The 23151-nt window shown below is 43.7% G+C and overlaps 1 protein-coding gene across 2 annotated transcripts in view; it reads left to right on the forward strand.

Moving 5' to 3' along the window:
• Positions 1-23151, forward strand: part of LOC138246422 (uncharacterized) — a 274958-nt gene that overhangs the window by 127345 nt on the left and 124462 nt on the right. For both annotated transcript variants that reach the window (XM_069201032.1, XM_069201033.1), the window contains exons 49-58: positions 6801-7075; positions 8027-8619; positions 10311-10878; positions 12443-13035; positions 14466-15027; positions 16358-16557; positions 17856-18248; positions 19167-19453; positions 20738-21012; positions 21966-22558. In XM_069201032.1, the coding sequence (XP_069057133.1) occupies positions 6801-7075; positions 8027-8619; positions 10311-10878; positions 12443-13035; positions 14466-15027; positions 16358-16557; positions 17856-18248; positions 19167-19453; positions 20738-21012; positions 21966-22558 (4339 nt within the window). The remainder of the gene's footprint in view (positions 1-6800; positions 7076-8026; positions 8620-10310; positions 10879-12442; positions 13036-14465; positions 15028-16357; positions 16558-17855; positions 18249-19166; positions 19454-20737; positions 21013-21965; positions 22559-23151) is intronic.

A 23151-nucleotide genomic window follows, 5' to 3' on the forward strand; every position in this document is an offset into this window, starting at 1 on the left:
CATCCTTGCCAGCCAGGACCCCGTTAACCAACCGTTGGAAGGTAGCAGGGGCATTTTTTAATCCAAACGGCATCACTCGGAACTGGTAATGGCCGTCAGGGGTGGAAAAGGCGGACCTTTCCTTAGCCCCCTCAGTCAGGGCGATCTGCCAGTACCCTGAAGTAAGATCAAACGTACTCAGGAACTTGGCAGCGCCTAGCCTGTCCACGAGCTCATCAGCTCGGGGGATGGGGTGAGCATCAGTCCGGGTGACTGAGTTGAGACCCCGGTAGTCCACACAGAACCGGAGTTCTGGCTTCGCACCTGGGGCAGTAGCCTTAGGGACCAATACCACTGGGCTGGCCCAGGGACTACTGGATTTCTCAATGACCCCTAGAGTCAACATCTTGGAGACCTCCTCCTTGATGCTGGCCTTCACCTTATCCGACAACCTGTAAATTTTGTTTTTCACAGGGAGACTGTCACCGGTGTCAATATCATGAACACAGAGGTGGGTCAGCCCAGGAGTAAGGGAGAACAGGGGGGAGAACTGCTCCAACAGCTCATAACAGTCTCCTTTCTGATTTAGAGTCAGGGTGTCAGACAGAATGACCCCGCTTACTGACCCATCACCTTCTTGGGCAGAGAGGAGGTCGGGGAGAGGTTCACTCTCCTCTTCCGTTCCTTCATCTGTGACCAGAAGCATGTTGATCTCCGACCTCTCACAATGAGCTTTCAGTCGGTTCACATGGAGCACCCTTAGGGGATTCCTAGGGGTTTTGAGGTCCACTAGGTAAGTGGCCTCCCCTTTCCGCTCCTTTATTTCAAATGGGCCAGACCAGCGGTCCTGGAGAGCTCTGGGCTCTACTGGCTCCATTACCCACACTTTGTCTCCAGGTTGAAACTCTACCAGGGTGGCCTTCTGGTCATACCATTGTTTCATCACCTCTTGACTGGCCTCAAGGTTATCTTGGGCTTCTTTCCAGAAGCGGGTCATCTGGTTGCGGAGGGCCAACATATAGCTGACCACATCCTGAGGGGGTGTCTTTGGAGCTTTCTCCAATCCCTCCTGGACAATGCTTAAGGGTCCCCTGACAGGGTACCCATAGAGAAGTTCAAAGGGACTGAACTCTACCCCTCTCTGGGGGACCTCTCTGTAAGCAAAGAGAAGGCATGGTAAGAGGACGTCCCACTTACGCCTCATGGCCTCAGGAAGGCCACCAATCATGCCTTTCAGGGTCTTGTTGAATCTCTCCACAAGACCGTTCGTCTGGGGGTGATAGGGTGTGGTGAACTTGTAAGTTACACCACACGCATCCCACAGCGACTTCATGTATGCGGACATGAAGTTAGTGCCTCTGTCAGACACTATTTCCTTGGGGAACCCCACACGGGTAAATATCCCCATCAGGGTTCTGGCCACCACCGGTGCAGTTACTGTCCTTAGAGGGATTGCCTCTGGGTAACGGGTGGCATGGTCCACCAAAACCAGGATGAACCTGTTGCCTAAGGCAGTTTTGGGGTCCAAGGGGCCAACAATGTCGATGCCCACCCTTTCAAAGGGGGTGCCAACGACAGGAAGTGGAATCAGGGGGGTTTTAACCCTTTTTCCTGCTTTACCACTGGCCTGGCAGGTAGGACAGGATCTGCAGAACTTGTCTGAGTGGGTCCTCATTTTGGGCCAATAAAAGTGGGTGTCAAGCCTGTTAAAGGTCTTGCCCTGCCCCAAATGTCCTGCCAGGGGAATGTCGTGAGCCAGACCCAGTAGGAAGGTTCGGTAACATTGGGGGACCACCAGCACACGTGCTGCCCCAAAGCCCGAAACCTTAGGCTCACTGTAAAGGAGATCATTCTCCCAATATAGGTGGTGATTGCCAGAGGCGTCGCCGGCTGCCTGGTTTGAGGCTTGTTTCCTCAAACCTTCTAGAGTGGGACATTCTTTCTGCGCCTTGCAGAAGTCCTCCCTGGTGGGTCCACCCTCAACTTGCCAACCAGCAAGCTCAGGTAAGTCACCTAGGGCGGCGATGTCTTCCCCAGTTGGCTCGGAAGCCTCCTCCTCAGGAGCCCCGTCAGCCACTGTGGGAACAGCGGGGGCCGGTTTCCCGCACCCCTGGTCCCCCCTCCTGGCAGCTCTCTGGGCCATCGTTCCAGGCTCCAGATGCCCTTGACTTCCCTCTCGGTCAGCCATGGACCGTGTGGTCATGCAGACCCACTCAGGTAACCCTAACATCTCCAGGTGAGACCTGAGCTCTACTTCTTTCCAAGCAGTGTGCTCAAGGTCATTGCCTAACAGACAATCTACAGGCATGGCAGGACTCACAGCTACTTTCAGAGTACCAGAGACCCCCCCCCACTCAAAGGGAACCAGAGCCACCGGTAGGTGACTCTCGCGATTGTCAGCTACTCTGACCTGGTGGAATGTATTAGGCATTATCTGCTCTGCTGACACCAGCTGACTCTTGATAGTAGTCATACTGGCTCCTGTGTCACGTAGAGCCTCCACCCTCTGCCCATCAATGGTGACCCACTGCCGGTACTTGGAAGTATTTCTAGGCATGTGGGCCTTGGGCACCATTTCTCCTTCTCCCAGGGACACTAGGGAAATCTCTACCTGTTCCCCAAAGCTAGTTGGGTCCATCTCCCCCCCGAGTGCTACACTAGTCAACCCAGGTGCCTGTCCAGTAGTGGACGGTGCCCTCTTGGGGCACTGAGGATCGCCTTTGTAGTGACCATATTGGTAACATTCCATGCATTTGGGGATAGATTTTCCTGACCTGTCAAATGTCCCTGGCTTTCTCCCAAATTTGGAAAAGGAAGGGTTGCCACCCCCTCCCTGGGAATTCTTTTGGGGGCCTTTAGAGAGTTCCTTATCTGTAAGTTTATCTCCCCCCTCTTTCTTCTGTTGGGAACCCTGACCACCTTTGTGGGAGTCCCCCCCAGGTACCTTTTTGGACACTCTGGTGCTAACCCAGAGGTCCGCCTCCTCAGCAAGCTTCCTGGGATCAGTCAGCTTACTATCCACTAGGTGCTGGCGCAAATCTGTATAAGTAACATTAAGCATATGCTCTCTCAGGATCAAATCATATAAACTTTTATAATCTGCTACTTTGTTGCCCCGCACCCATCCATTCAGTGCCTTACTAGAGAAATCAAAGAAATCTACCCATGTTTGTGTGGTTTGTTTGGTGCTGTCCCTGAACCTCTGACGGTATCCCTCAGGGGTCAGCCCAAACTTGGCAAGTAAAGTGGCTTTCTGGAGTGGGTATGTGTTTTGATCCGGTGGATCCAATGTGAGAAGTGTGTCCCTCCCCAATGGCGGCACATAGCCCCACATAGCTACCCCCCATTGCCCTTCAGGAACCTCATGAGCCCTTAGTGCAACTTCATAAGCAGCTAACCATTTATCTATGTCATCTCCCACCACAAAACTGGGCACCACATTTTTGGGTATACGAACCTTCTTTTCTCCAGCAGGTCCTGTCTGTATGCTGCCACCATTATTGCTGGATTCAGACTGTCTTGCCTTGATCTCCAGCTCCTTGAGACTCAGTTCATGAGCCAACAATAGTTTCTTTTCAGCCAAAGCTCTTTCAGCTTCCACTTGTTTGGCTGCTCTTTCAGCTTCTGCTTGTTTGGCTGCCCTTTCAGCTTCTGCTTGAATCTGTTTGGCTGTCCTTTCAGCTTCAATCTGTTTGGCTGCTCTTTCAGCCTCAGCTTGTTTGGCTTCTCTTTCTGCCCTCCTCTCCTCCTGTTGCGCCTCAATTTTCATTTTTGCCATTTGCAATTGGAACTCCCTTTCCTCTCTCCTTTCCTCTGCGGTCAGGCTTTGCATGGAGACACTGCTCCCTGGTCTGGAAGGGTGCACAATTGCAGTGGTAACACCATCCATAGATAGTGAAAATCCTTCTGAGGGGCCATTTTCTGGCTCCCCTTCCTCATCATCCTCTAAATGGGCTTCTGCCCAGGCCCTCAGCGCCACTTGAAAGTCCTCCTTTCTGGAGGCCCCTTGGGTGGGTACCCTCAATGCCCTGCAGAATCCTCTTAGTTGTTTGACCGTGTATGTATCCAACTGGACTAGGTCAAAGTCCCCTGTCTAAGACCCAGTCAGAGACATGTTGAGTGAGGATTTAGTTTTTGAAAATTGTCAGGAAAAAAACGGATTTTCAAAAAGAGATCAAAACCAAGTTGACCTTCAACTGTGGGTAGGTAGTGAGATACTTAGCTACTGTATGTCACTGCACAAATACAAGTCCTATCCTCACCGCTGATCACCAATGTTAGAAATGGGGTTTTTGGTTGGCAGTCAGGTTACCCCCTGGCCAAGCAAAAGCCCTCACTCTAGTCAGGGTAAGTCACACACTATCCAAGATTATCCTGTGCCCACCCTCTGGTAGCTTGGCACGAGCAGTCAGGCTTAACTTAGAAGGCAATGTGTAAAGTATTTGTGCAATAAATCATACAATACCACCATATAGCACCACAAAACTACACCACACAGTGTTTAGAAAAATATATAATATTTATCAGGATAATTGTAGGTCAAAAAGAATAAAGTTGCAATGGAAAATTGTAGAAATATCACAGGGAAGTGATATAGAGTGTCTTAAGTCTTTAGAATGCAATACAGTGTCTTTCAAGCACAAAGTACCTGGTTTCTGGTGGAAAATCTCCTCAGAGGGCCACAGGAGAAGAGATGCGTGGAAAAAGGGGTGTGTGCGTCGATTTCTCCTCAGCACACACAGACTTGCGTCGGAATTTTCCACGCGGGGAAGTCGGCGTCGTTTTCCGGCGCGCAGACAGTCTCTTTTTGTGGATCGCGGGGATTACCAGATGTCCCGGGTCTGTGCGTGGATTCTCCCGCTTGTTTTCCGGCTGCGCGTCGTTCTGCGGGGCTGCGCGTCGAAGTTTCGATCTCACGGTAGGCGTCGCGTCGATTCCTCCTTGGAAGTCGGGCGGCGTTGTCCTTGCGAGGCCGTGCGTCGAAAGTTTGGTCTCACGGCAGGCGTCGCGTCGATTTCTCCTTGGAAGTCGGGCGGCGTTGTCCTTGCGAGGCCGTGCGTCAAAGTTTCGCACTCACGGTGGGCGTCGCGTCGATTTCTCCTGGAAAGTCGAGCGGCTTTGTCCTTGCGAGGTTGTGCGTCGAAGTCTCGATCGTCCCGAGGGCGTCGCGTCGATCAGCGTCGGTGTGCGGCGTTTTTCTCGCCGCGAAACAAGTTGTGCGTCGAAATTTTCGGCGCACGGAGCGTCCAAGTGAAAGGAAGAAGTCTTTTTGGTCCTGAGACTTCAAGGAACAGGAGGCAAGCTCTATCCAAGCCCTTGGAGAGCACTTTCACAGCCAGACAAGAGTTCAGCAAGGCAGCAGGGCAACAGCAAGACAGCAGTCCTTTGTAGAAAGCAGACAGGTGAGTCCTTTGAGCAGCCAGGCAGTTCTTCTTGGCAGGATGTAGTTTCTTGTTCCGGTTTCTTCTCCAGCAAGTGTCTGATGAGGTAGGGCAGAGGCCCTGTTTTATACCCAAATGTGCCTTTGAAGTGGGGGAGACTTCAAAGAGAGGCTAAGAAGTGCACCAGGTCCCCTTTCAGTTCAATCCTGTCTGCCAGGGTCCCAGTAGGGGGTGTGGCAGTCCTTTGTGTGAGGGCAGGCCCTCCACCCTCCCAGCCCAGGAAGACCCATTCAAAATGCAGATGTATGCAAGTGAGGCTGAGTACCCTGTGTTTGGGGTGTGTCTGAGTGAATGCACAAGGAGCTGTCAACTAAACCTAGCCAGACGTGGATTGTAAGGCACAGAAGGATTTAAGTGCAAAGAAATGCTCACTTTCTAAAAGTGGCATTTCCAGAATAGTAATATCAAATCCGACTTCACCAGTCAGTAGGATTTTGTACTACCATTCTGGCCATACTAAATATGACCTCCCTGCTCCTTTCAGATCAGCAGCTGCCACTTCAACAGTGTATGAGGGCAGCCCCAATGTTAGCCTATGAAGGGAGCAGGTCTTCCAGTAGTGCAAAAACGAATTTAGGAGTTTTACACTACCAGGACATATAACTACACAGGTACATGTCCTGCCTTTTACCTCCACAGCACCCTGCTCTAGGGGATACCCAGGGCACACATTAAGGGTGACTTATATGCAGAAAAAGGGGAGTTCTAGGCTTGGCAAGTACTTTTAAATGCCAAGTCGAGGTGGCAGTGAAACTGCACACCCAGGCCTAGCAATGGTAGGCCTGAGACAAGGAAAAGGGGCTACTTAAGTGGGTGGCACAATCCGTGCTGCAGGTCCACTAGTAGCATTTAATCTATATGCCCTAGGCACCTGGAGTGCACATGACTGGGGACTTATAAGTAGATTAAATAGTTCAATCAGGTATGATCCAAAGTTACCATGTTTACAGAGAGAGAGCATATACACTTTATCACGGGTTAGCAGTGGTAAAGTGCGCAGAGTCTAAAAACCAGCAAAACAGTATCCAAAACGAGGAGGGAGGCAGGCAAAAAGTTAGGGGTGACTACCCTAAGGCTGTCAGGTCTAACAGTAGTGAAACCTAAATGAAGCAACACGTATTGCTACACATTCTGAGCTTGAGTAACAGCCGACAATGGTAACAATTGCTGCTTATAAGTGTTAAAGGAGGGGTTTTCTGTAGGGAGGGAGGGAATAAGAGGAGGGAGTGATCAGTGTTTTTTGTAACAGCATCGTCCGTGGTTTTGAGAACAATAATTTAAAAAGAGGCATCTTCCTTCTGTTTGTTTTTAACACAAATTCAATTTATATTAAGTCAGTGGCTCGTTATACATGAGTTCCATTCTCTCTCCTCTCCTCAGGTGCATGGATGATACAGGTGTGATCAGCCCCAATGACACCTGCACTAATCTGGGAGCCATCGAAGGGCTGTGCAGGATCATCACCCGCCCATCGGGCCCCTTCGATGAGTGCCAGTGGTACGAGGACGCGGAACCATTTGTGACCTCTTGTGTGTATGATCTCTGTTACTACGGCACCAACAAGGGGATGCTCTGCATGGCCGTCCAGGCCTACGAGGAGATCTGTAACCTTCACAGCTTGGTGATTCCAGACTGGAGGTCAGAGCTGCAATGTGGTAAGTCAAGAATTCTCTTCTAGGATTCTGATATTAAGAAAGTCATGTTTCATTCATAACTTGTCCAATAGTAGAATCAAGAAACACAGTCATATTGGATAATCTCTCTTTATGGATGTACTGCATTGCAACATTTGTATAGATCTACGTTCACTGCTCTTGCCCCAAAGCAACGTCCTGGGATGTTAGAGGCTGTGCAGCAGGTTTTGTGTGGTTGAGAGACTGTAGCTTTATAGTCTGTTAACACATAGGTAACACAATAGGGTGATTGTAGTTTTGCTACCCTGGGCTTGGTACCACTCCTGGGCTTGTCAGTGTTCCATATTCTTGAAAAGTATTTGGGCCCAGATATACAAGACTTGGTATGGGGTTTGCATATCTTTTTTAAACACAAATGGCCCAAAATGTCTGGTTGGGATTTACAGTCCAACGCAACTCCCTTTGGATTGGAACCAAAAGTAATGCAAAGCTGTGCAGTGCATTAATTTGCATCGAGGGGGCATTCCATGGGTGGTCCCTGGGCGTGCCCATCCACCACCCGTGGGATTTTGTAACAAGTAATAATATTTCAATTTTTCCTTGTTCTTCATTCTTTGCATGTCTCTTTGCTTGTATATTGCATTCTATATATATTTCTATATATATTTATATATATATCTAAATATATAGTCTCTCACAGGGAGCAGCAATCGTTTGTGAAAAAATCAGCTTTTGTAGATCCCATGAAGTGTCTGTGAACGTTAATATGGTAATTTGTGTTAGATAAAAATAGCCAGGTTTAATTATGTTCTGGACTTTGAATCTTGAGAGAAGCAGTTTAGAAACTTTACTTTGTATTCAGTAAAATCTTTAATTCAGTAGGGAGCGATACATTGTTCAAGGCTAACTGTATCTGCAACACTTGAAATCAGTAATTATATCACTGCGCACACTTCCTGTTCTTCTCCGCAGAAGAAAACTGCCCTGAGAACAGTCACTATGAACTGTTTGGCACTGGCTGCCCAACCACCTGTAGCAACCTTCATCAAAATGGCCCTTGCACAGCAGAGAGCGTAGACGGCTGCTTCTGTGATGAAGGGTTTGCTCTTCACTCTGGTTTCTGTGTGCCAGAAAGTCAGTGCGGCTGCACTATGGACGGTGTCTACTACAACCTGGGAGATGAGGTCTTCCTAACAGATACCTGCAGCCAGAAATGCACCTGCATCGCACAACAGATGGTGTGTGAAGCCCACACGTGTGCCACCCTAGAAGAATGTAAGGTCATGAATGGAATGAGGAAGTGCTATCCTACAGACATTGGCATCTGCTGGGCCTCTGGAGATCCTCACTACCGCACCTTTGATGGAGTTGCCTTTGACTATCAAGGAGTATGCAAATACACCCTTAGTAAGTCCAACTCCCAGACCAGCTCTCTCATTGACTTTAGTGTCATGGTACAAAACGAGCACCGATCATCACCTGTGGTGGCCTGGACACGAACAGTTGAAGTGAATGTCTACGGGGAGCAGATTTCCATTGAGAGTGGAGAATATGGCCGTGTTCAGGTAAAGAAAGACCTTATTTCTTTTAACTTGCCAAAGTTGACCTAGGGAATATGATGCATCCATTTTAAATGACAGGTATAAACATCCATTTTGAGAACAAATAAAACCAATACCAAGACTGGAGAATAACAATAAATGTCTAGAGCTAAGAATTGAGATGGTTTTTACAGCATTTTTAAACACGTTTGATATACTGAAAATAAATTTATAAAATATATGTGGTGCATGAGTGAATGCCAGAGCTACAAGCCTTACAGCTTGATTACTGTTTAAAGAGGTAAAACACAACATCACTTCTGCACATATGTTCATACTGAACAATTATTGCACAGAGGAAAATGCCATGGGGGAATGCCCAGGTTGCTCTACAGCCATACGGTGCACAAGGATGTTTACAGCTGTATGTATGGCAAACACCAGGCAAATCACTTTATGCAAAACCTTTAATTGCACATAAGATTGTTAGTCGGACCTCATAAATACAATGCTGAGGATCAGTTAACAAGAGTCATATGTGCTCACTAATGGCATTGACTGAGTTCTGCAAGTGACAACTATGGTGATATGGGGAAAATAAAATATTGAGCTTCCATCACTATCAGATACATGATGCTTTACTTTGCTTAGGCATCTGACGTTAATTCATTTATGTCAATGAACAGCCACACTGCAACTCAAATTATCCACGTAGACATAAATTTGTTATATTTGTGAGTGACTCTAAAAACTTACAAGCTAGTTTGCAGCTAAATTAAAATCCAATAGAACAAGCATAATTAATATCTTTATCAGTTAGTGGAATTATATTTAATGACTGGAGGAAGAATACAGTAGTTATCATATGTGGTTCACAATTCTTAATTATAGGACCCATTCAGTAGTAATTAAATACAGATGTCAACCATGACATTGATGCTTTTCTTGTCGGAAATCTTAAGATTAGTCCAACAACTTACTTAATATTGGTCCTAGTGTTCTTTGTTCACTGAAATTACATTTTCCAATTTTAGATAATGTATGTGGATGGAGAAAATGAGGTTTAGCTGACTTTTGAACTAGGTGGACAGAGATTCACATTTCTCAGCCATACAAGCAGTTGTTAGCCTTACAGAAGGATACCAACTTTGTGTGAAAAGATAATGAAGATAAAAGAACAAAAAAAGACAGATCTGAAAAATTAGATGCCTCCTCCAGATCCAATATTCTGTATTGTAACAACTGTCAAAGACGAATCAGACTCTATTTTCTGGGTAATAGGCAAGATTATGGATGTATGGTAAAGATAACCTATGAAATGAAGATACAGGTTACCAAATTGGCTTTACTACAGCTTGCCATTCTGATTGCGTTTTTAATGAGCCAAAATTAAGGAGATCATTGTTTATCCAGTTATTTTGGAAATTGAGACCTAAATCGTTAAAGTTATGCCATTAGTTAAAAAGTGTTAAATCACAGTGTTATACATAAAGTGTAAATTAATGAAAACACCAAAATGCATGAAAATAGAAGATATAAAAATTCATTTATTTTAAATGTTTGATGACTGTAAATGTGATTAGGATATCACGATTAAGAGTGTGTATTTGCAGATGAAAGGAAAATCTAATGTGAGAAATGAAGAAAGAAACTTCAAAGTGAACCATTAAATGCATTTCCTATATTTTACTTTAAACTATGCATAATCATTTCAGATCAATGGCTCCCAACATATTCTCCCAATTTCCAGTCAATCTGGTAAGATCCAGGTCTACTACAGTGGCTCCTCTGCAGTCCTCCAGACAGACTTTGGTCTTGTGGTATCCTACGACTGGAGACATCATGTATCTGTGCAGGTGCCTGCAGCATACTCAGGATCTCTTTCTGGCCTTTGTGGAAACTTCAATGGAAATAAGAGCGATGACTTCCGGGTTCCTGATGGATCTCTGGTGGGCAGTGCAGTCACTTTTGGAAACAGCTGGAAAGAAGATGACGAGGACTCTGCCTTCATCTGCATTGACACTGACAATCCACCAATGTGTGGTGAAGATATGGTGTCCCAGTTCAGCAACCAGAACCACTGTGGAATCATGAAAGATCCAGCTGGTCCATTTAACAGCAGCATCAATGCTGACACTGAGGTCCACTTCAAGAATTGTGTGTATGACCTGTGTGGAACAGACGGTGATCAGCAGACACTATGTGAAAATGTGAAAAACTATGCCCACCATTGTCAGAGCCGTGGCAATGCCATTCGGCCATGGAGGACTCTCATTGGATGTGGTATGTTGAAATAAAATGTTGTTATTTATTTATTTAACGTTTCGTTGTGATTTTCAGTTACTGTATGATGGTGTATTTGAGTTACAATTTGGATGCTGTAATGATATATTGTTCAACCCGCGCAATATAGACCCTAATATTACATTCCTCACCTGATTTTCTGAAACACATGACATTTGACTGTAAGTGGGAAACAGATATATTTTTGGCCCCTTGGTTAGACACAAGTAAATTTACATCCTCACACTTGCTGCTTATAGTTTACCGATAATCGGTACTAAGGCACATACTATAATAAAATAAGCACATAGTTTTGCATAATCTGCTCTGTTCCCACAAATAGAAAAGAAAGCCTTCTGAGTACAATGTTGCATTCTGCGTCTGAAGTATTCCATTGTATGTGATACTTTCACCACATATGTACCTTTCATTTAATCTCTGTGATACTGATTTTTTAAAATCTCAAAAAATGGACTGATTACGATTCATATAGTATTCTATTGCATTCATTTCTTGATCTGTATGACTAAATCAGAATAAAATGAGCTTCTTTAGCCCTGTATCACCATCGTTATGGGTTTGACTGATTAGTAAAATAGACTGCTATTTTCTGCTTTTTTTATTTTTTTATTTTTTATTGATAGCCCTCATCTAGCCCTCTGGCTAACCAGGTATCCCCCTAGGGGGCTCTTTATACAGGTCCATTGACCTCAAAGCAAACTATCCTTTCAGGCCCCCATCTGGAGACAAGCAAGTCTCTAGCTCTTTACCTTTAATAGGTCTCCCCAAGAGCCCTTGAGACCAGCCATTGGTATAGTCATAGGACCTCATAATCTCTTTCTTTCCCATCACCTTTTTAATGGAACCCAAAACTCCTTTTTCTTGCTTTCCTTCTTACTCGTACCTAGGTCCAAAGTCATAATATGCACCAAAGCGTCCATCCACTCAGTGTGAGTAGAGGGGGAAGCACTAACCCACTTCCTGCATATCTCCTTCATGGCCAGCAACAAGATATAAAAAAGCAATTTAGCATAGTTTCTATTCAACCCTTCTGGGCCAGGAAGACATCCAAAAATAACCACTGGAAGGCTTACCTGGCATGAAATCGATAGAATACTTCTATTTTCTGCTTTGTTTACACATCTTTAATCCTTACTAGGTCTTGAAAGAAATTCTGTCCTCATTATTATAGCAACTGTTATTGAGGTGAACACTTTACTGAATTCTTCTGCTGGTTGTATGAACCAGTGAGTGAATGTTTTTGCATCCTTACTTTATGTATTGCCTCCTAAGACATAAAAAAACACAGAAACATCTGTGATGTGTAGACAATGCTACAAGGACACTGCTCTGGTTACATACTTTCCAAAAATGTTATTATTATTAGTAGGAGAGGCAGTAGTAGAAGTAATAGTGGCAGTAGTAGTGGTGGTGGTGGTGGTGGTAGTAGTATTGGTGTTGTATTTCTTATTGTAATTATTTTTATACTGTTTTTATAAGTGTACAATGATTAGCACCAAGTATCTAAGTTTATATCAATTTAATGGCATTTTGATTTTTCCAGACATAACGTGTCCCAGTAATCAGAAGTACGAGTTATGTGGACCATCTTGCCCTGCTACCTGTGCCGGTGCCCCAACGGTCTGCCGCAGTCAGTGCAAGGAAGGATGCCAGTGTGAGAGCGGGTTTGTTCTTAGCGGCACAGACTGTGTACCACAGAGTCAGTGCGGCTGCACAGAAAATGGCAAATACTACAGAGTAGGAGACATTTTTTGGAAAAAAGACAACTGCCAGACTTTGTGTCTGTGTGATGGACCCACCAGAACTGTCCAATGTTCACTATCATCTTGTGCCACTGGCGAGACTTGCACCACTATCAAAGGTGTCTATGGCTGCCACGTTCTGCCTGACGGTATCTGCAGAGGCTCAGGAGACCCTCACTACACCAGCTTTGATGGGAGAAGGTTTGATTTCCAGGGCACCTGCAAGTACGTCTTGTCTGAAGTCCAAGGTTCCAATGGTTCTCTGCCCTTCTTCAGAGTGGAGGTGAAGAATGAACAATGGCAAGGCCTGCGGGTGGCAGTGACCAAAGAGGTCTTTGTTTCTGTGTATCAGACCCAGATATGTTTCCAGAGTGGAAAGCATGGCACAGTTGAGGTAAGTGAAGAGTCTGAATAAAGTTCTCATAATGTATACCAACTTTGCACTGAGGGCCAGATGTGTGAAGCTTTTTTGTGTTTGCAAATGGCCTGATTCTCCGAATTGGGCTGTTTACGAACACAAAAACCATTTTCAGATGTAACCTATTACTGAATCACAATTTAGGAGTGCAAATCGGAATTTAGATGGGGCATGTTCTCAATACCTATTCACAATGGTATGTACAAATGCTTTGTGACTGAAATGCTATTGCGAAACATTTGCATTTTACCACCAGCTCAACGTTGTTGGTAACCCATTTGCAAATGGGAAGTGGTCCTCAAGGGACACCTTCCCCTTTGAGGATGGTTGAAAAATATTTGTTAAGAGCAAGAAGTGGGACCAGCCCTACTCTAAAAAATGAAAAGAAATGTTTTCATTATTTTTAATGCATCCAATTTTCCTTTAAAGAGAATGGGCTGCATTTTAAAAAAAACAAAAAAAGATTGCTTTATTGCAAAGCAATCACAGGCATAGTGGTCTGCTGACCCTAGCAGGTCACCATCCGTTTGAACCTGAAACTTACCTCATTCATGTGATATATAAAGCAAACGAAACACTTCAGCAGAGAAAACCATAATTGTACTTGTCTGGAGAAAATATATTTTGTTTCCGCATTACTTAAATAGTTAGATTGCTTTGTTGGGTAGTGGCTCCCCTGTGTTTATTTTATTTAAAATTATTGTTTGCTTATCACGGGTCAGCACAGTCTGTTAGGCATACAAAATAGGTAATTTGCTTATACAACACAATTGCCTTTTTCTGACTATGGTAGGTTTGGGCATATTTACTCAAGTAAGTTATGCATTTTTAAGAACATTTCATGTGGTAGTTTTTTTTCTGACTTCTTATATTGAATATGCCTCCGTGTGATCTTTCTATCGTTTATTTTCCAGTCTTCTGTAGCTTGGTTATGGTATGGTAAATCGAGTTAAGGATCGTATGCTCGCGAGAGCACACCCTGGGGTGCGTTATATGAGTAAAATAGCTAACTTCACGCTGGAGTGTTCCGGGGATCATCGCGACAGAAAGAACTGTACAAGTCACTTGTAATTAATATATTTCTATCTGGGGCAGGCTTATATGGAGCTGTAAATGTTATAAATGTGCAATTACGGTTATTTTGGCAAAGTTATCCATAGAGCAGCAGAAGAGTGAGCATTTGACAGTGACTCCAGGTACCAGGTGAAGCACTTAATGCTCAAAGCGTCAGGATTATAGAGAGATTTCTTCGACATCTAAAAACACGAAAAAAGTAACTTATAACAAACGCAGCTCATAGTACTTTCTTGTAGGATAAAAGTATATCAAGTAGAAGTTGATTTATTTGCTGAAATCTCCACCATCACATTTAATAACTATCCACTTACTATAACTTTCTCCATCAGATCAATGGAATCATTCAGACTCTGCCTGTGAATATCAACAGTGGAAGAATCGTCATCTTTAAAAGTGGGGCCTACACAGTACTAAGAACAGACTTCGGCCTGACAGTCAACTATGACATGGTCTACAGCGTCTTCGTTACGCTTCCTGCTCGATTCCAGGGCCAAACCAGTGGTCTATGTGGGAACTTCAACGGAGTGGTGTCTGATGACTTCACTACCCGAAGTGGGTCTGTCGTTACCAACTCCTTCACCTTTGGTGTCAGCTGGGCTTCTGAAGGCAGCACCGGCTGTGACCACGGCTGCTCAGGTGACTGCCCAGTCTGCAGTGCAGACAAGATCATGGCCTCCAAGCGAGCCTGTTGGATCATCCAAGACCCCAGAGGGCCCTTCTCGTCCTGTCACTCAAAGATCGACCCCGCTCACTACTATTCTGACTGTGTCTATGACCACTGCCTGACCGAAGGGAACAGCACGGTCCTGTGCCATGCCATTCGGACCTACACAGCTACCTGCCAGGCTGCCAATGTGACCATCGGCAGCTGGAGGAATAGCTCCTTCTGCGGTGAGTAAAGGAGTCCCTTCTTTTCAAGGAGTGAATCAACTTGCAGAGAAAAAACAGAACATGAAAAGCTTTTAAGCAAAAATGACATTGTGTGTTTCTAATAGAAAATTAATGTACATTTGAAACATATACCTAGTTGTGAAAACCCGTATGGAGAATACCTCTGAATTCTAGCCAACACTGCAAGAGTAAATTCAGCATTTTGCTAAGAAGCAGTCTATAATACTGGCCGGCACCTAGTTTCACATACACAAACAAGATAAATAGGAAGACAGTGGAACGAAACATGGAGGAGAAAGAAAAAATGGTTATGGTAGAGTAAGAGAACCGGAGGGCAAAAATAGAACAGAGAAAGAGAAGTAGAAAAGAAGATTAAATATTGAGGCGACAGAAAGAAGAAGGAAAAAAAAGGCAGGACAGGGGTAGTAAGAAATGAGGAACACAGTGGAAAGGGACACGTCAAAAAGGATAAAAAGGAACTATGGACGAGGCAGTAATAAATGTTTTTAGAAAATGGGGAATGAAAATAAGCGAGAGAGCAAAAGAGAGAACAAAAGATATGGATGTGAAAGGGAGCAGAGTGATACAGGTAACAGGTTGAATACATAGAAGTAGGCAAGAGGATGAGAGGAGGTAGATAGAAATGGAAGAAAGGGAAAAGTGCGGATACAGGAGTTAGAAGGGAAGAATTGCTGGTATAGAATAAGAAACTCTGAAGCCCATAAGTAGCGATGTAGTTACCGTTAGAACAATAGGTGTGATGTTACTGGTGCTCAAGGGTTCCATGGCCCAAGGTACTCCAACTATAGCTGTCGTTTAATTCTGCCCAGGAACGGGATGGGTACGATTTTCGATAATGTCATGCTTGCATTAGGCCTCATGACACTCATAGACTCAATAGTTCAATTAAAGGGTGTAAAGGTCTGTTCTAAACAAAGATACTTGGACATTGCTGGGGATGACTGAAGTCTGGAATTCGAGAATTAAAATTTAATATTGTTTTCGGTGCTTTCATGACTGCCATGCTCCCAGAACCTTGTTTATGTGTACTGTAAGTACCTGCAGCTGTCACTGGTGTAGGAGGGCCTCATCTGCTGAATGACGTCACATATGCAGATTGGCATACAACTTCACATTATCACAATGGGTTCATGTAAAGTGGTAGTAAAATATTTCACAGGAACCTAATGGTTAAAGACTGGTGTCTGCTTTGTTTATGTCATAGGTTATGCTTCTCGTCCTGTGAAACTTATAGTGTCTGTAATGTATTTTGTGACTGATAAGTCTCTTATCAGTCTGACAAGCAATGTATTTCTTTTGGTATCTGTAGCCATGGAGTGTCCAACCAACAGCCACTATGAACTTTGCCATCGGAAGTGCCAAGATTCCTGCGTGTCCTCTTCTTTAATCCCACACTGTGATGCCACCTGCTCTGAGGGCTGCATCTGTAATGATGGGTACAAGAGAAGCGGGGACACCTGCGTGAGAGCGGAGCAGTGCGGTTGTGAGCACGAGGGGATGTACTACAACGTGAGTGCCATTGCTTCAATGCTGGTTGTCCCCTCACATGTCAATAGGAGTAAAAGGGTGTGGGAGTCTGAACACCAGCTGGTAGAGTTCATTCCACCATGAACTCCATGATGTATCCATGAGCGCTCAGTGTATAACAGATAGAACATGTCCTGTCTGTTCTATCAGAAAACATTCCTGCTGGTAGGATTCTGCGGAAGGATATCTGAGTTCTTTCCATGTCCAAAGACAGTGTCTCTCACTTTCACCGGAATCTGGTGTTCAGTTTAAAAATTATTCCCTGCAACTGTGCCGATAATTATTTGTTAATTGCACTTCCTCTAGTTTTTTACCAAACCCTCAGGTGAGGCTGTATAAAAGGGCATGGGGTGACAAATGGCAGTTATTGCCCTGCAGGTAAGCCCAAACTGGCACTTCCACCCCAAACTCACACCCAACATAAAGAATGCTGTGGAAGCATGGGTGGACTCCCACCCTCCCACCTGAATAGGCCCCATCCTCCTGCATCTCTCTCTTAACACTTCTAACCAAAGCTGGTGCACAGATTCCTGGAGTTCCCACTGGTTTTAGTGAAGGAAAGCCTAATCAGCCAGAGAAAAGTAGAACAATTATTTGTTTACTTTTTTTCCACCTTTTTTTGGCTAAGGATGGAACCGTTTTTATCCCCCAAACATTCATAATCCTACGCACCCTATTTGACCACATTTCAGAGTTTGCTCTGTCCTCTCTTTGCACCCTTTTCCCTATTTGTCTGCCTCACTAAATTACTTACTTGGATATTTGTTCTCAATTAGCTTTGGTTTTGCATGTATGCACCTTCATCCATGCTACAGATATACAAGTATAAATAAAACAATTTAGTTTCCTAACCTTTTGTTAAATGGTGTTCATTAATAGGCCAGATACAATTAGTTAATTCTTGATGTGTGCTTTATTTTAGTACATTGGGGAGCTCCTGTAAACAGCATATTTTATTGGATCTGATTACATTGACATTTCAAATATATCTATTCAATCTCCTTCCATTCTGTTATTGCTTTGTTCTCTTGTAAATACATACATATATATATATATATATATATATATATATATATATATATATATATATATATATACACACACATATATATATATATATATAAACTGTATATATGTTCCTATGTCGTAGGCTCTTGCCTGTCTCTTTTCTCTCAGTAATCTTAGTAAGCTCCTAATTCTCTGTGTCAGGTATTATCCATGTATGGAAATACTCTGTCTGCTGTTTCCTATCCAAATATGATTCTTTCTCTGCCCCACAGGTTGGAGACTTCATCTGGCTCTCTGAGTGCTCCAAGAGATGCAGCTGTGACTCCACTGGTAACTTCCGCTGTGTTAGTACCAACTGTGCCCAAGGCAAGGAGTGTGCCATTAAGAATGGAAAGCTAGGATGCCAGATGCCTTGGGCGATCTGCACGGTGACGGGAGACCCACACTACCACACCTTTGATGGGGTTGTGGCCAATTTTATGGGTACCTGTGCCTATGAGATTAGCTGGGGCTCTGATTCTTCTTCAGGATTCTACTACCGTGTGGTGGCAGAGAATAGACGCTACCAGAACCCCCGTGTATCTTTCGTGTACCGTGTGACCATTTGGCTGAACAGCACTGATGGGAACATCAAACTGGTCTTTGAACAAGGAAACGTTCCTCTGGTGAGATTAACAATTTATCTGTATAATGAATTATAGAAATTCCATACTAACCATGTTCACCTGAATTACTGTTCAAAAGTTCCCTTAATGGATGGAAAAATGTCCAACATATTTCGACTTTTATAAACAACACTTTTGAAGAAATGTTTGCTTTATTGGTGTCTAAGAATGCAACTTTAAAAACTGACATATGAAAATATATGCGCACAGCAGTCAAGGCCAAAACAAAAATTACTCAGAATATTGTTATTAGATTATTTTTTTATAATTATTTACATTTGTCTCCCAAACACTTAAAAACAGTCAGATGCAGACGTTGGAAGACACTTTTTAAAGTTTGATTCTTGATGTGCGTTAGGAATAATATGGATAAAGAGTAGTGTGGGCCAGTATAGTACTATAGGAGTCATGCCTTATACATACATTTTCTTTGTTCTTTTACATCTAGATAAAATTATAAAATTATTTCCAGTAGCTCCAAAAAGGCTTCTTGGCCTACAAAGTGGCAACATGAAGTTGTGCTTAGCACTAATCCTTTTTTTGTGGACTAAAGGATCTGCTAACCGCTGCCATAAACCCTCCTTGCTTTAGAAAAAGTGAATGCCTAAATTGTGTCATCTTTCCCAGGGACCGGAAGAAACTATTTGTACCTTGAATTCATTCGAGAAATCCTCACAGTCTTATTACTATTTACTTCAGATGATGTTTTTAAAAACATCTTTAGTCAGCAGTATCATCACTGTCATTGACCTAACCAAAAGACATTTTAGGAGGCCAGATGCCGTTAATTAACTCTAATTATTTTACTAGTAGAATTCGATACACTCAATGTGATTGATCTACATTTGGTTCTTGTTGCTTTTAAAAATCGTTATCGGTCAAAGGGATGTTTTATTCAGATCCCTCTCTGTCTTTCAGATCAACGGAGTCAAGACCAGATTCCCAGCCATGCTGGGACCTCATGTAAACATCACTGCAGCCAAGAGCGCCATCTCTGTGGACACAGCCTTCGGGGTGCGCATTCGATACAATGGTGTTAACACAGTCACTGTGCAAGTTGGGCCCCAGTACAAGAACCAAGTGCGGGGGATGTGTGGCAACTACAACGGAAACCCCAAGGACGACAAGGCAAAGCCGGATGGAACTCTTGCGCGCAACGATGCAGAGTTTGGGAACTCCTGGAAGGCAGACATCCATTCAGCAGGGTAAGCAATGATATGTCTTACGTTTAAGGAAAAAACACACTAAAATATATACTGAATTCTGTAGGGTTGGGGAAGTGTTTGCGTGCTGTTATCGTTTTCCTGCAAGATGAGTGATTTTTGATCGAATTTTTTTTTTAAATCACATAAATGCAGACTTGCTTAGGTCATATGTATTTTTTTTATGAAATATTCACACACTAGTTAACTTTACAGTAAATTATTGGTAAATCATACTTAACGCAATGAAATGTATTAATAATATACATCTTAGTAAGAATGAGCAGCTTATGAAATGTTCATAAAAAGTATCAGTGAATGAATGAACAAAGCTGGGTTGTGAAGTCCTTTGTTATCCAGAAAAGACATCCTGGCGCTGGGGAAATACGCAAATTATTGAATGTGGTTTCCATCCTTATGATAGATAGGCATCTTGGGGAGCCACACAAAGGAGAGCAATCACTGAAATATGAATGATGTAAATGCTCAACTAAAAGTGCTGTACAAAAAATGTGTTGAGTGCACCACACTATTCATCCCGGCCCAAAGAGGATTCGGCAGGAGGTCATAGTGAAGCGGCACACAGTCCTAGAACGAGCATCATGGTGTACCTGCCTAACCAATGAGTGCTGTTTCCCATTCTAGGACAAGCCCCCCCAGCTTTACAGGCTCCTCATCCACGTCAAGGGGCAGAGCAAAGAGGTCATTCCATGGGCGACAACTTCTGAATGAGGCTACGTCATTCGCGGCCCTTAGCTTTACTGCTTATATAAGGCTGCACTACAGGCATGATGTTGTGCACGCAAAAGACACAATCAAAAGGCCCACGCATTGCCTCCCTGCATCACCCCGTCTTCAACAAAGGAGTTTACTATGAGCACAGTCTACTACCTGCCCTGCTCCCCAGTGTGACTTTTTGGGGTTGGGGCTCTTTTAACCTGGAAGAGCTGCATAGTACAATTCTCATTGAATATTACAACCAAAGTAACATAAATTTGTAGTGAAACCTAAATGAAGCAACACGTATTGCTACACATTCTGAGCTTGAGTAACAGCCGACAATGGTAACAATTGCTGCTTATAAGTGTTAAAGGAGGGGTTTTCTGTAGGGAGGGAGGGAATAAGAGGAGGGAGTGATCAGTGTTTTTTGTAACAGCATTGTCCGTGGTTTTGAGAACAATAATTTAAAAAGAGGCATCTTCCTTCTGTTTGTTTTTAACACAAATTCAATTTATATTAAGTCAGTGGCTCGTTATACATGAGTTCCATTCTCTCTCCTCTCCTCAGGTGCATGGATGATACAGGTGTGATCAGCCCCAATGACACCTGCACTAATCTGGGAGCCATCGAAGGGCTGTGCAGGATCATCACCCGCCCATCGGGCCCCTTCGATGAGTGCCAGTGGTACGAGGACGCGGAACCATTTGTGACCTCTTGTGTGTATGATCTCTGTTACTACGGCACCAACAAGGGGATGCTCTGCATGGCCGTCCAGGCCTACGAGGAGATCTGTAACCTTCACAGCTTGGTGATTCCAGACTGGAGGTCAGAGCTGCAATGTGGTAAGTCAAGAATTCTCTTCTAGGATTCTGATATTAAGAAAGTCATGTTTCATTCATAACTTGTCCAATAGTAGAATCAAGAAACACAGTCATATTGGATAATCTCTCTTTATGGATGTACTGCATTGCAACATTTGTATAGATTTACTTTCACTGCTCTTGCCCCAAAGCAACGTCCTGGGATGTTAGAGGCTGTGCAGCAGGTTTTGTATGGTTGAGAGACTGTAGCTTTATAGTCTGTTAACACATAGGTAACACAATAGGGTGATTGTAGTTTTGCTACCCTGGGCTTGGTACCACTCCTGGGCTTGTCAGTGTTCCATATTCTTGAAAAGTATTTGGGCCCAGATATACAAGACTTGGTATGGGGTTTGCATATCTTTTTTAAACACAAATGGCCCAAAATGTCTGGTTGGGATTTACAGTCCAACGCAACTCCCTTTGGATTGTAACCAAAAGTAATGCAAAGCTGTGCAGTGCATTAATTTGCATCGAGGGGGCATTCCATGGGTGGTCCCTGGGCGTGCCCATCCACCACCCGTGGGATTTTGTAACAAGTAATAATATTTCAATTTTTCCTTGTTCTTCATTCTTTGCATGTCTCTTTGCTTGTATATTGCATTCTATATATATTTCTATATATATTTATATATATATATCTAAATATATAGTCTCGCACAGGGAGCAGCAATCGTTTGTGAAAAAATCAGCTTTTGTAGATCCCATGAAGTGTCTGTGAACGTTAATATGGTAATTTGTGTTAGATAAAAATAGCCAGGTTTAATTATGTTCTGGACTTTGAATCTTGAGTGAAGCAGTTTAGAAACTTTACTTTGTATTCAGTAAAATCTTTAATTCAGTAGGGAGCGATACATTGTTCAAGGCTAACTATATCTGCAACACTTGAAATCAGTAATTATATCACTGCGCACACTTCCTGTTCTTCTCCGCAGAAGAAAACTGCCCTGAGAACAGTCACTATGAACTGTTTGGCACTGGCTGCCCAACCACCTGTAGCAACCTTCATCAAAATGGCCCTTGCACAGCAGAGAGCGTAGACGGCTGCTTCTGTGATGAAGGGTTTGCTCTTCACTCTGGTTTCTGTGTGCCAGAAAGTCAGTGCGGCTGCACTATGGACGGTGTCTACTACAACCTGGGAGATGAGGTCTTCCTAACAGATACCTGCAGCCAGAAATGCACCTGCATCGCACAACAGATGGTGTGTGAAGCCCACACGTGTGCCACCCTAGAAGAATGTAAGGTCATGAATGGAATGAGGAAGTGCTATCCTACAGACATTGGCATCTGCTGGGCCTCTGGAGATCCTCACTACCGCACCTTTGATGGAGTTGCCTTTGACTATCAAGGAGTATGCAAATACACCCTTAGTAAGTCCAACTCCCAGACCGGCTCTCTCATTGACTTTAGTGTCATGGTACAAAACGAGCACCGATCATCACCTGTGGTGGCCTGGACACGAACAGTTGAAGTGAATGTCTACGGGGAGCAGATTTCCATTGAGAGTGGAGAATATGGCCGTGTTCAGGTAAAGAAAGACCTTATTTCTTTTAACTTGCCAAAGTTGACCTAGGGAATATGATGCATCCATTTTAAATGACAGGTATAAACATCCATTTTGAGAACAAATAAAACCAATACCAAGACTGGAGAATAACAATAAATGTCTAGAGCTAAGAATTGAGATGGTTTTTACAGCATTTTTAAACACGTTTGATATACTGAAAAGAAATTTATAAAATATATGTGGTGCATGAGTGAATGCCAGAGCTACAAGCCTTACAGCTTGATTACTGTTTAAAGAGGTAAAACACAACATCACTTCTGCACATATGTTCATACTGAACAATTATTGCACAGAGGAAAATGCCATGGGGGAATGCCCAGGTTGCTCTACAGCCATACGGTGCACAAGGATGTTTACAGCTGTATGTATGGCAAACACCAGGCAAATCACTTTATGCAAAACCTTTAATTGCACATAAGATTGTTAGTCGGACCTCATAAATACAATGCTGAGGATCAGTTAACAAGAGTCATATGTGCTCACTAATGGCATTGACTGAGTACTGCAAGTGACAACTATGGTGATATGGGGAAAATAAAATATTGAGCTTCCAT

This window comes from Pleurodeles waltl, chromosome 7 (assembly GCF_031143425.1).
Source record: "Pleurodeles waltl isolate 20211129_DDA chromosome 7, aPleWal1.hap1.20221129, whole genome shotgun sequence".
NCBI classification, from domain to species: domain Eukaryota; kingdom Metazoa; phylum Chordata; class Amphibia; order Caudata; family Salamandridae; genus Pleurodeles; species Pleurodeles waltl.